Genomic DNA, 13,917 nt, shown 5'->3' with positions numbered 1-13,917 from the left:
CTGAGGGTTTTGGTGTTTTTTTCTTCCTCATTGCATTTCCCAAAATTCAGTAATAAGCCTGCAATACATTAACGGTCAGAAAAAGGTGATAAAGCCCTAGCCGGTTTGGCTCAGTGGATAGGGCATCGACCCACAGACTGAAGAGTCCTGGGTTTGATTCTGGTCAAGGAGACATGCCCAGGTTGCAGGCTCAATCCCAAGTAGGGGGGTGTAGAAGGCAGCCAATCAATGATTCTCTCTCATTACTGATGTTTCTATCTCTCCCTTTCCCTTCCTCTCTGAAATCAATAAAAATACATTAAAAAAATAGCTAACTGACCCTTGATTTACAAATAATACACAGATGACTATGTTGAAAAACTTAACATCAAAGCAAGAGTAATATTCACAGATAAAGTGATAGACAAGTAATTGAGAGAGAAGATTCATTTGTTTTCATTTTCCTTCAGGTTAACTTATAATAATTTAAGCTTCTATGTTGAAGTCATATATAGTATACCCTTTTAATTCAGAGCTTTTGACAGAGCAGAGCCATACCTGTCAAAAGAATCTGTGGCTACTTTGTAGAGATAAATAAAGAGTTTACTGCAGTGCTGTAAAGTGGGTGACACCGAGTCCATCGAAGTTATGTCTTCCTCTAAAAGTCTCTGAAATGGCTGGGTATTTGAGGGGAAGACATTCATGGGGCTTATTTTCCTTAGGTCTGAGAAACAGCCAAGAAACCGAACGGCATCTGCCAATTTCTCATACTGAATCTCTGTTTTGAAGAAATGAGAGTTGGCTGGCTCATAGCGCATTGCTGCAGTCAATGTGCAGAACACCGTGTGGAGAAGTTCAAATACTTGGTTCTGGTTCACTTTCTCCCAGCCATTCTTCGGTGGCGAGCTCAAAGATCTTTCCATGGCAACAAGCAAGGACGTTATATATACAAAACCTCCAACTTTCCTAAAAACTGTTCTTGACCGATGGCTTTCTCGAAGAACTGACAGGAGGGCCTATGGGGGACAAGAAAATAAACTCGTAATTCAAATAAAATAAAATAAAATCATACAGGAAATGTCCAAGGACTATACCACCATTCTGTGAACATCTGAAATACATGTTTTTGTCATTTACTCAAAAGACCCCCACAAAAAACCAGTCCTGTGAAGCATATCAAATATTTTGCCAATTAAAAAATGCCATAGAGGCAGAAGATAATTTTAGGAAATACTAACACGTATTCCTTTTGATAGAATAAGGCTATATCCAAATCCTGGCTGAAAAGATTTCCCTATGTCTGTGATAAATAATATTATCAATGAATTCAATAACTTTTACAAAGTAATGTTGTTATTAAATAAGTAAAATACATAATCTAGTATAATTTTACACAGTCACAAGAACTTATGACTGTCTATATATAGGGTATCCCCAAAATATGTATACGTACTTTGAATTACTAATTTCAATGGTTTAAATCTGAAAAGAAAGAAACATTAATTGAGCTATCAGAAAAAAAGTATGTATACATTTTTTTGGGACACCCTGTATATAAATTAATTTAGTTTAGAAAGGATGAGACAGATAATCAGGACAGCCAAGACATAAACTATTTCAACTGCTATAAAGTCACCATATACAGATGCTTTGGGAAGAGGCTTTACCTACACATATGTTACAAATCCAATTTGTAACATAGAACAGAGGAAAGAACAGAGGAAAATGTATGTTAAAAATGTTAGCAACCAAAACACCTTTTGAAGGTACTTGGTTTTTTTTCCCAATGATCCCTTCAAATATACAAATGTCCCCAATGTTGACAGGCATGTAGATTTCCTTCTTGTCTAAGAGATAAATTGTGGTCAAATTAATATTGCTTTTAAAATAAAATGCATACTCAAAATTATACTCAATCAAAATAGGATGAAATATACAATAGTATAAAGAAAAAAATGCAAACATCTCAATATTGATAAGAAAGTAACTGAATAAAGTAAACGTTAAAAGAAATACGCTTCTAGAAAGTAGCTATTATTTCTGTGATGTCTGTGGCAAGAATGAGGCAAAGATACTAAGAGAGGAAGTCAGGGGGAAGAAAACATATTCCCAGGGCCTTGGAGGCCAGGTTAAAGACACCGCCTTTTCTTCTGCTATTACTATTTTGACGTAATTTTAGAAAACAGCAAGAATAGTTCATAATAGTTTTAAGTCAGTTAAAAATAACCACATATTTTAGTAGTAGAAGAGTAGTAACGCACACTCTTACCCTTAAAATGTCAGTCTTCAACTGCAGTTCTGTGGGTGGGGCTGAATGCATTAATCCCAGAAGTGTGCCCATGTCATCATCCCCATTTGGAGAGAGCACCAGCTGCTGGATAATCATCAGGGCATGCTGCCGGCATTGGGGGTACCTCACTATATTATGTGCACATCTTGCACCTCCAAATTCTCGGAAAATTCCTTGAAGGGAGAAAAATTTGATCTTTTTGTATGAAGAGTAGCTCAAAAGAATGCAAATAAGACCTACACACCTATTTCACCTTTTAAATTACAATACAAAATTGTACTGTAGGGTGTCAGCAAAGACATATACAAATTTTCTCTAGATTTCCTTAAATGCAAGATTAATGTCCTGATATGTTCACCACATTTAAATTATCCAAATCTAAACATTCAAAAATTTCATAGGTAGAAACCAAAGGGACCCAATATTTTTATGTCAAGTGTTTAAACTGAATAATACTTGAAATCAATTTACGTAACCCTATCCAGGTGTTTCAGTAGGTTAGATCATAGTTTCAATATGCCAAGGTTACATACAGGTTTGATCCCTGGTCAGGGCACATACTGATATGAGAATCAACCAATGAATGCATAAATAAGTGGAACATCAAATCAACGCTCCATTCTCTCCCCTCCCCTTCCTTTTCTCTCTCTATAAAAATCAATAAATAAAAGATTTTAAAAAATCAATCTTTTAGATAAACAGCTTTTAGATAAACAATACCCTAAGTAAATGAGATTTAAACTAAACAAGGCTTCCAAAATAGTAAGAAAAGGATAAAATAAAATTCTTCTCCGATGAAAAAAATTATAAGGAACCAAACTTTTTAGTTAGGTAAAGCACACAAACAAAAACAATTGTTCCAAATGCATTACTCAGTTGATTTATTTAATCCTTATCCCCTATTGTACAGATAGGAGATGAGGCATAAAGAAGTTAAGTAATGTGGCCAAGGCCGAACAGCTGATGAAGGACAGGGTAGGATTTATGCCTAGATAGCCCAGCTCTATAGACTGTGCTCCAGCCCACAAGTGATACTGTTCTCACATCAAATACCATCTTCAATATTAAAAAAATGGACGAAGTGACCTAAATCACGGATTAGCATTTCCTCCAAACTAAACATTCTCTCCTTTGCACTTTTATAATACCTTGCATATGCCACTTTATATTATAATACTTTATAGCAAAGTCTTAGTATTATTTACTTATATGTTTGGTCTCCCATTAAACTTGAATTTCCTTCTGGTGTGTGTTTCAATAAGTATTTCCTGAGAGAATAAGTGTTAGTATATTTTGCTGTAGCAGCCACTGTCCTTTCTATTTAGTGATTTTCTAATTTCTAACTTTTTAGGAATTATATGACCTTGAAATGAGTGTAAGTCACGTGCTTGCAATTTAGCACATGGAAGACCATGTTTACTTCCTGGTTGCATTAGTACCCATGAGGTAATCATTATTACTAATATGTCTTGAATAGTTCTAAGAGCAAAGCACTGTTTTAAGTGCCTGAAATCAGACGGTTAGTAATATCTTTCTTAACACAGAGAAGATAGTTGATGAGAAAAGAATTTTGTAAAAATGTGTAGCAGTCTGAAAGTGATTTTCAGTCATACAGAGTAAGCTCTCCACTCTCGTAGATTAGAATTGTTCCATCCCTCCCTGTGGGTCATGCCAACAAAAAATTTGTCCAAGAATTCTTGTTAGTATACCCCTATTATGTTTCTGACTATCTCAGTCAACTAAACCTAGTTAGTAGAAATAAGGACATTATGCATTATATCATGGACAACCTGTTAATATCATATCCATTAAATCTCATCATATTAATTGTTTGAATTACCTATTAAATTCATTCAACTCTGTCTTGGCATTTGCCCAAAATGCGTTTAAATAATTACTTATACAGTTATATTTCCAATTAGGTTGTAATTCCTTTGGGAAAAGAATTATCTTATCTTCACATCTCTAACGCATGGCATTGTGCACAAGACAATATATTTTTTTTAAATAAATGTTTTTTTTTAATTTTTTTTATTTTATTGTTAAAAGTATTACAAGTAGTAGTACATATATCTCCTTTTTTCCCTATTGACCTCCCCCCAGTCTCCCCTACTCGCCCGCCCCCCTCTCCATCTGCCTCCCGTACATGCCCTCACCATCCACCTCCCAGTGTCTTCTGTCCATTGGTTATGCTTATATGCATGCATACAAGTCCTTCGGTTGATCTCTTGCCTCTCCCCTCCCCCAACCCTCTATGTTGAATGTTAAGTTCTTCTGCATTCAGACAAATAGACATGCATTTGTGCCTTTGCTAGTTCAATCATTCATTCATTCATTTGTTTACGGCAGTGGTTCTCAACCTTCCTAATGCCGCGACCCTTTAATACAGTTCCTCATGTTGTGGTGACCCCCAACCATAAAATTATTTTCGTTGCTACTTCATAACTGTAATTTTGCTACTCTTATGAATCATAATGTAAATATCTGATATGCAGGATGTATTTTCATTGTTACAAGTTGACATACTTAAAGCATAGTAATTAATCACAAAAACAATATGTAATTATATATGTGTTTTCCGATGGTCTTAGGCGCCCCCTGTGAAAGGGTTGTTCGCCCCCCAAAGGGGTCGCAACCCACAGGTTGAGAACCGCTGATTTACAGCATCCCATAACAATATTTTTATTTTATTTTTTAAATCTTTATTGTTGAAAGTTTTATATATGTTCCCCCTTTTTCCCCATTGACCCCTTCTAGCCTCCCCAGTCCCAGGCCTTCACCACACTATTGTCTCTGTCCATGGGTTATGCATATATTCATAAAAGTTCTTTGGTTGATCTCTCCCCACCCCACCAGCATTCCCTCTAAGATTCGAAACCATAACACTTAAGATGCAATTCAAATTCCTCAGCATGACCTAAAAAACTCTATATGATCTATGCACAATCCACTCATCTGAACTCATCTCCTTATCACTTACTTCTCTCTCAAGTTGTATGCACACTGTTCCTGAGAGGTTTCTGACACTGGCTAAAATTTCAAGTATCTTTTTTAAAAGCAAGAGTGATAATTTATAAATACAGTTGGACTGTGTTGATAACAGGTAGAAATGGATTGAAGAGAAATTGAGACCAAAGATAAAGCAAAAGATTTAATGAATCCAATTTACCTGGGAGAGGCAAGTTTTATTAGAGAATCGTTTTGCAATATTTCCCTAGGTTGTAACATTATAATACTCCAACTTGAATTGCTAAAAAAATTAAGAAAACTGTCATATGAAGCAGATATTTTGGAAAATATTTAAATAAATAAATTTATTAGACTAAGAACCTGTTTTATGTAAGTAAAAAAATAGAAAAAAGAATACTTCAAACATAAGGCACACAATGAAATATAAGAACATTTTTTGAAATAACACTTAAATATTTGGTCATTAATATATTGGTAAAGATTGAAAGTATTGCATTTCTAGAGATATGAGTACCATCACTGAATCAATAGTTTTTTCTCTTAAGTGATAAGAGTATTTCAAAAGCAAGAATCATTAGAGAAGCCATAACCAGAGGTAATAGCCTCCCAAAGCATTTGCTAGAAGCTTTTCTAATTACCTGCATTTGTGTTTGATCCTTGAAGAAGCAATGTCAAGGTCTCCATAACCAACAAAGCCAGATGTTTTTGGTCTTCAATTGAACTATTATTTCTTGAGTCCCCTAGGAAAAAGGATCAGAAATCTAAATCACAAAAGTTATAAGCTTATTTTTTATTCAATTTTCTTTTGATAATTTAAAAAGCATTTCTTTAATATTCACGCTTACTACTAATACAATTGATATAATACAACCTTTAAAAATGATACACATGTCTACCAGCAACCAAAAGTAAGGTCAAAATCCATGTTTACGATTTTATTTTGATGAGGCTAGAAAGTTAGTTATCTAACAAATATTGAAAAGAAAAAAATGCCAATCAAAATTAATTATATTCTTCTCACAGGTGCTTTCCTTGTAAAGGAGGTTCACCAAAATATCTGCTTCATATGACAGTTTTCTTAATTTTTTAGCAATTCAAGTTTGAGTATTATAATGTTACAACCTAGGAGAATGCTAGATTATAATGCACCAAAGAGAAACATTTATGAACAGTGCTATCTATTTAACTTGTATTATTTCATTCAACACACTTAATACTTAACTTTTAAGTGCCATATACTACCACACTTTCATCAGATTGATCAGAAAGGGTGAAAAACATAAAATTTAAGATACATAATGATACTAGATGTGTGTATACATAACATTACTGAAGAGATATAACTATTTGTTCTCTATAGTTAACAAAGACATTTGAAAGCACCTAAGCATCCCAATTGCTTCTAGAAGCTTTTTAAAATTACTCTAGAAAAATAGTAGACACCAGTCATGTGAATCATAAATGTTTTCTTCAGTTTTTACCTTAAATTTTCTTCCACCACAATGACATCTTACTGGGTCCCACCCCCTCTTTCCCCAACTCCCGAGAAGAGGCAGAATGAACAAGTTAACTCTGGGAAATACTCACAAAGATGTCACAATAATGCACATCAGTAAGTCATTCAAGTCAATAACCAAATGAAAGGCAAACCATGAACAGATCACCTTGTCCCAAGACCTCTGTCAAATAAAATAAAATTATGGGAAATGCTTTACCTTGTTCATTTAGTGCCTGAGTTGGATCCTTCAAGAGGGCAGCATACTTGTGCAAAAGGGTTACCATAACCTCCAGAAGGCCCACCTCCCTGAACACATCTTTAAATATATAGTCATGTCGTGTAAACTTCAGGAGTGTTTTCATTGCAATAATGCTACAGTGGTAAGAAGAGCTAGATTTTAAGAGAATGCTAACACTAATAAGTTCTTTACAAGGGATATAATTTAAGCTAAAAACGACAAACTCCAACATCTCAAAGTATTTGCTTTGCACTTCTGGGAGTTTAGAAATCTTCTCTGCAAACTGTGACAATGTGTGCTGTGACTCGAGGATGAAATAATTGGCATTGTCAGCCATGTAAATATTTGTGATGGCATCAAGGATGATCTGGGCAAGAAAGTTGGTTTTTGCTTTTAAAAATGCGTTCTGAAGAACTGCAAAGGCTTGGACGTTTCTCACACTGTGACCTATAATAGAAAATAAGAACACAAAAGTAGCTGTATGTGATAGTTTAATCATGGCAACCTGGTCTATTTAAACATTGCAAATTGTAACATTTATCAACTGTTGAACAAAAACACATCTGGTTTTATGAAAGGTCTTATTTTTCTTCATCAGGTTCAGCCATTTAATTAAAGATAAATAACACCAATTAAGCTTGTAATGCAATATTGAGAATATTCTGGTTCAAGAATAGTGTATGTTGAAACATTATACAATTTTAGAGAATAAAGCATCTTATATAGATTGAGTCTTCAGAGTTTGAAAATGAGAAGGGCTGTTGCTTTTTATTATCTGTAACCTTGACCCTGACTATAAGAAGTTACCTCTCATATTTTTATGCTGAAGAAGTAACAGGTTTGAGAACAGCAAGAATGATAGAAGGAAAATAGGGAGGGAAAAAGTCTCTAGTTTCCAATTTTCCTCTTATAATTAAAACATTAGAACTTTAAGTTGGAAATTTCTTATTTTCAAGCTAAAACTGCAATTTCTTTACATATGCTTGTTAAAGCAATCCATGTCCAACTACTAGCTATTTTTATTTGTTTTACTAACTATATTTTTAAACATCTGATTTTCAATTTGTACCCATGGCTTGTATGAGGTGAATTAGTGACAATAATTATAAAGAATTAACACAAAAAGTATTTGAGGCACATGAAAACAAGTGCTTGCCTCTAAAAACTATTCACAGGTTCAAATCTAGAGCAATATGAGGCATTTGCCAAGACTGACCAAAAAAATTAACATAGAGTCTTACAGAATAAGCTGGATTTTAGAAAGAGGATAAACAGAACTAGGAAAAATAAAATGGGTTAGAAAGACCACTGAGAGTCCCTAGCTTGGGCATTATCTGAAAAAATGCAAAGATAAAAAAATTTTCAGTCTATATATGATTTCAATTTTATCTACAACACAAATCTATCCCATATGTGGCAAATACCAAAGATTTATCCTTACTTCTGGCTCCTCATTAATAGTATGCTTGTTCTTTTTGAGGACATCTCCACTTTCTTACTACCATCAGGTGATTAAAAAATAAGCTTAGCCTGGCCAATGTGGCTCAGTGGCTGAGCACTGACCTGTGAACCAGGAGTCTGAGGTTCAATTACTGGTCAAGGCATATGCACAGGTTGCAGGCTCCATCCCCAATGGGAAATGCAGGAGGCAGGTGATCAATGATTCTCTCTAATCATTAGTGTTTCTATCTCTCTCTCCCTCTCCCTTCCTCTCTGAAATCAATAAAAAAAATATTTTTTAAAAAAACTTGATAAAAATAAGCTTAGACAGACTGATGGACATGCAAATATAAAAGTCCGACTATATGTGACAAAAAGATGACAAAGTTAAAGAATAACTCTAACCAATATTTTGCATCTTTTTGCTAAGTGACTCATTATAAAGAAAAGAGTTAAAAAGAGCTGAGTTTAGGGTACTATGAGAAAATTTGGATTTTCCTAGGTTTCATCTTCATTATTGGTTTCCAATGATGTCACTGACAAAAGACAAGGCATATTAATAACCAACCCGAGAACAAGTTGTCCACCACAAAGAGCTGAAATGAACACAATGTGTACACATACACATACACACAATTAAATCAAATGTAAAATGTCATAATCTTGCATACAAAGATAACACTCAAAATGCAGTAGTCAGCAGAACATTAGGCTCTTAGTAATTTCTTTTTAGTTATAGTAATAAATCTGCCCTGATCCATCCTTAATCCTACTTGTTATCAAATTCATGTAGGGACCATGAACATAATGTAGTTAAAATAGGTTGATCACATAAATGACCAAGGAACATAGAGACTGCTAGTCTCCATCACAGGCTCCTAGAACAGAGCATTTTAACGAATTCAATTACTAATCAGTCTTACTGTACATAAACTCAATCATTTCCTGTGACTAATCCAGAAAAAGAAATTTTCTATTTGTAATATCATTTTCAAATTTAGTAGATCTTATGTACAATGGAAGTAAACAAATTTGATCAGTTGGCTTTCTATCAGAAAAAGTACCTAAAGGAATAGCTGAATAGTAACACCAAAATAAGTAGCATATAAATTGAAGTATATTTTGAAAGCTGATGTTATCAGGTAGTTATTCAGGACTGTCATAACCATTAAATTTCTACAATATTTAACTGAGAAAGGAGAATAATAATTAAATCTAAAAGATAATTAAAAGACTGCTCTAATATCTTAACTAAACTGATCTATTCTGTATAGTTTCAAATTTTACATTAACTGACTTCAATCTGTTTGGTACACAAATAGCTAAAAATAATAGAGGTAAAGTGAGGAAATCATTCTAACAGATGACAATTACCATCTCATTACTTTCAAGTCTATACAAGCAAAAACAAAAGAAAATGAATTAATCTAAGGTGTGAAAGGACAGTGGAAAATACAACAAAAAATAGAGCTTTCTTATTTTCAGAATCTAATGTAAAAGTGAATGTTTGAAAAAAGAGCCTAAATGATACAGGCGCGTAAGTAAAATGCAATACAAATAAAGGTCTAAATAAGGAAATTGAAGAGTTCATTCCATACTCAGACACTAAATATTATAATTTTTTAGATTCGAAGCCATCAGTTATGAAATATTGCAGAGAATGGATCTGAAGTGGTGAGATGAATAGAAGAATGAAAAGGTAAAACGACACCTATGGTCATACAGATGAGTGATCTTCAGAGCCTCAACTAGGTTGTGGCAGTAGGGCTGGCAAGGAAGGAAATCAATGCATGCTTAGTGTAAGATGGAAAATAATGACTAAATTACACTTGTGAATGACCAGTGAGAAGGAGGCTGGCTAAACAATGTGAACGGTTACATTCCAGCAAGCCAGCTGAACATCAATGTGCATCATAGCGACCGGTCATTCCGCCTTTCGGTCGATTTGCATATTAGCCTTTTATTATATAGGATAACTCAACAGTAAAATTTATATAAAGTCCAAAGGACCTAGAGCAGCCAAAATAATTTTGAAAAGGAAGAACAAAATTGGACAACTTAAGTGACTTTATTTCAAGACTTACTTTAAAGATGCAGTAATCAAGACTGTGTAGTATTGGCTTAAGGCACATTAACCAATGGAGCAGAAAAAAGAAAGGGTCCCATATCGTCATATATGGTCTTTTCAACAGAGACCTGGCACACCTGGATATCCATATTGTTAAAAAAAAATTACTTCCTGTCATTTATAAAAGTTAACTTAAATTGATTCTCAAACCTTAATGTAAGCATTAAAATATGTACCTCCTAGAAGAAAACTGAGAAAATTTTAGTAAACTTCGCTTAATATTTCTTAATATGAGGCAAAATCCATAAAATATAGGGTGTTCCCCCAAAATGAAACACATTCATTTTTGATAGCTTAATTGATGTTTCTTCCTTTTCAGATTTAACCCATTGGAATTAATAATTATTCAAAGTGTGCATACATATTTTGGGACACCTTGTATCTTAACAATGATAAATTTGACTTCATCAAAATTTAAATTTCTCTTCTTCATAAAGTGCTAAGACAAAAAAAGGCAAGTAAAGACTAGAAGAACTTAAAATACATATTTCATAAAGAACTTATCCAAAAATAGAGGTCAAATGGCAAATAAGCATATGAAAAAATGCTCAAAATTATGTAGGAAAATGTGAAGTAAAAAAAACACGATTAGAAACTACTACATAGTCACTAGAAAATCTAAAATTAAAAAAAAAAGCTAGCACCATCAAGTGTTGCTGAGGGTGTAAAGTAAACTTTCATACGTGGCTGATGTAAACACAAATTGGGAAAGCCACATTAGAACACAGTTTGGCAGCTCCTCGTACAGTTAAACATAGATTTACCAATGACCCAGCATCTCACTGCTTGGTATTTATCCCAAACAAATGAAAATTTATATCTACACAAAAACTTATTTTATATGAATGTTCATAGTAGCTTTACTCATGATAGTTAAATAAATGCCATCAACTGAACAACTTAAGTGACTTTATTTCAAGACTTACTTTAAAGATACAGTAATCAAAATTGTGTAGTATTGGATTAAGACACATTAACCAACGCAGCAAAAAAAAGAAAGGGGCCCATACGGTTATATATGGTAGGAGAGCCAAACAATTAAATACTACCCAGTATCAAAACGGAACAAATTTCAGGTATCCTATATAATAAAACCCTAATATGCAAACCAACCGAATGACGGAATGACCAGTCACTATGACGCACACTGACCACCAGGGCGCAGACGTCCTGCCACTGGCACAGAAGCTGGGCTTATGGCTGGCAAGTAGAGAGGCGTGGCAGGAGCCTCTCCCACCTCCGTGGCAGGCAGGAGGTAAGGAGTGAGGGGTCCCAGACTGTGAGAGCCCCGGACTGTGAGAGGGATGTCTGACTGCTGGCTTAGGCCCAATTCCCGAGAGGGCGCAGGTCAGGCTGAGGGACCCCCCACCCAGTGTACATATAATTATATGGTTGTACCATCACCATCATCAAATCCAACACTCACAATGGATAGATTTTATGTATATATAAATATCTATTTATATAAAAGCCTAAGCGACTGTTAGGGCAGGATGACCGGCCGGTAGCTATGACGCGCACTGACCATAAGGGGGCAGACGCTCAATGCAGGAGTTTCCCCCGGTGGTCAGTGTGCTCCCACAGCCAATCTCCCGCATTCCCCCTGCCCCTCCTGGCCCCGATCACCTCCCAGGTTGAGGGTGCACTGGGCCTCTAGTGTGTGTGTGTGTGTGTGTGTGTGTGTGTGTGTGTGTGTGTGTATAACTAAAAGGTATTATATATTAACTGAGGTATTATATATATACAAAATACCTCAACACTCCTGACAAAAAAAAAAGACATTCAATAGTCCCTTTGTGTGGAATAAAGCTATATATACTAGTCCATACCATAATGCTGCAAAGTAGGCTATGAGAAAAAGGTAATTTTGAATTATAAACGAAAATAAAAATTATCTAACTTGATCTATTTATTTTACAGAAGATTGTATCATTTTTTTTCCTGATATTTAGAAAGGTTAGGTCATTCATGGACACCTGAATTCTGACTTTTAGGTTAACATCCTTTCTAGTTAACCTTGCATTCAGAAACATATGTCACTGAATTCTCATGGAAATCCCAGGAGGTGCTGTGTTTTATATTTATTATCCCTGTTATGGATAAGACAACACCAGGCAGATGAATGGGGAAGGTTAATTTTGCTGCATTAATCCTCTCATTACAAAATTATACTATTGTAACTAGCTATTATACCAGTGTCATGATCATACTGATTAACCAAATGAAAGAACAAAGGTCTAAAATAGGAAATAAGTAGATTGCTGAGCTATTTTTAAATTAACTAAGAGAAAGAGTTAAGTATAGAATACTCAAGCTAGAATCGATAAATTGGAAGTATTTTGATACCCCTATTTTTCAAATATTGAAAATGAAGCTTTAAACTGCTTAGAAAATATGCCTGAATTTCTTATTGCACAAACTTATTTATTTTTACTAATTTTAAGAGAGAGAGGAAGGGAGAGGGAGAGAGAAAGAAACATCAATGATGAGAGAGAATCATCCATTGGCAGTCTCCTGCACGCTCCCTACTGGGATCAAGCCCAAAACTTGCAAACCTGGGCATGTTCCCTGATGGTGATGTCTTGGTTCATGGATGGATGGATGCTCAATCACTGAGCAACACAGGCCGGGCTGCACAGACTAATTTAAAAAGCTCTATACAATCTACACACCGAGGGAACATCTTATCACAGTAAATTTGACAACTCAGTAATCTAAGTCATGTCTTTTCAGTATAATTTTCTACAATAAATCACATTTAGGATTTTCTAATAAATTCATTTATTCTCATTGACTTAAAAACTTATAACTGACTACTATGTCACATAATACATAGATAATGTTCTGTGAAATTTAAACAAACAGACATGCTGCTATTTTTTGGCTAATTAAATTCTACATGCAAATATAAACATATTGCATATTTACCAAGTGACAATCATGTGAAAGAAACCATTAGAAGCCCCCAGCTTCACATTACTTCAGAATGTTCAGAATGGTTATTATGTACTTAAATAAGTAAAAGCACCCTTTTACTTTTTCAGTTGATATTCAATTACAGTTGATATTCAATGTTATTTTATACTAGAGGCCCAGTGCACAAAAATTTGGAGGAACCCTTGGGAGGGTCCCTCAGCCTGGCCTGTGCCCTCTCCCAGTCTGGGACCCCTAGAGGAATGACCACCTGCTGGCTTAGGCCTGCTCCCGGGTAGCAGAGGGCAGGCCCAATCCCTAGGTGCAGCCCCTGGTCGGGCTCAGAACAGGACAGATTGGGGAGTTGGGGCACCACCCCTGTCATGCACAGAGCAGGGCAGATTGGGAGGTTGTGACGCCACCCTCAGTCATGCTCAGGGTAGGGCCGATTGGGAGTTTGG

The 13,917-nt window shown here is 35.0% G+C and overlaps 1 protein-coding gene across 4 annotated transcripts in view; it reads right to left on the bottom strand.

Moving 5' to 3' along the window:
- The window catches only part of WDFY3 (WD repeat and FYVE domain containing 3), a 182,869-nt gene that overhangs the window by 121,535 nt on the left and 47,417 nt on the right, over positions 1–13,917 (bottom strand). For 3 of the 4 annotated variants that reach the window (XM_006768666.2, XM_006768667.2, XM_006768668.2), the window contains exons 8-11: positions 6,955–7,422; positions 5,878–5,979; positions 2,249–2,442; positions 538–995 (exon numbers count right to left, since the gene is read on the bottom strand). In XM_006768666.2, the coding sequence (XP_006768729.1) occupies positions 538–995; positions 2,249–2,442; positions 5,878–5,979; positions 6,955–7,422 (1,222 nt within the window). The remainder of the gene's footprint in view (positions 1–537; positions 996–2,248; positions 2,443–5,877; positions 5,980–6,954; positions 7,423–13,917) is intronic. The other variant, XM_015567158.1, reaches the window with a different exon arrangement.

This window comes from Myotis davidii, unplaced genomic scaffold (genome assembly GCF_000327345.1).
Source record: "Myotis davidii unplaced genomic scaffold, ASM32734v1 scaffold420, whole genome shotgun sequence".
In the NCBI taxonomy this organism is placed as follows: Eukaryota; Metazoa; Chordata; class Mammalia; order Chiroptera; family Vespertilionidae; genus Myotis; species Myotis davidii.
This window is presented reverse-complemented; position numbering and strand designations above follow the sequence as displayed.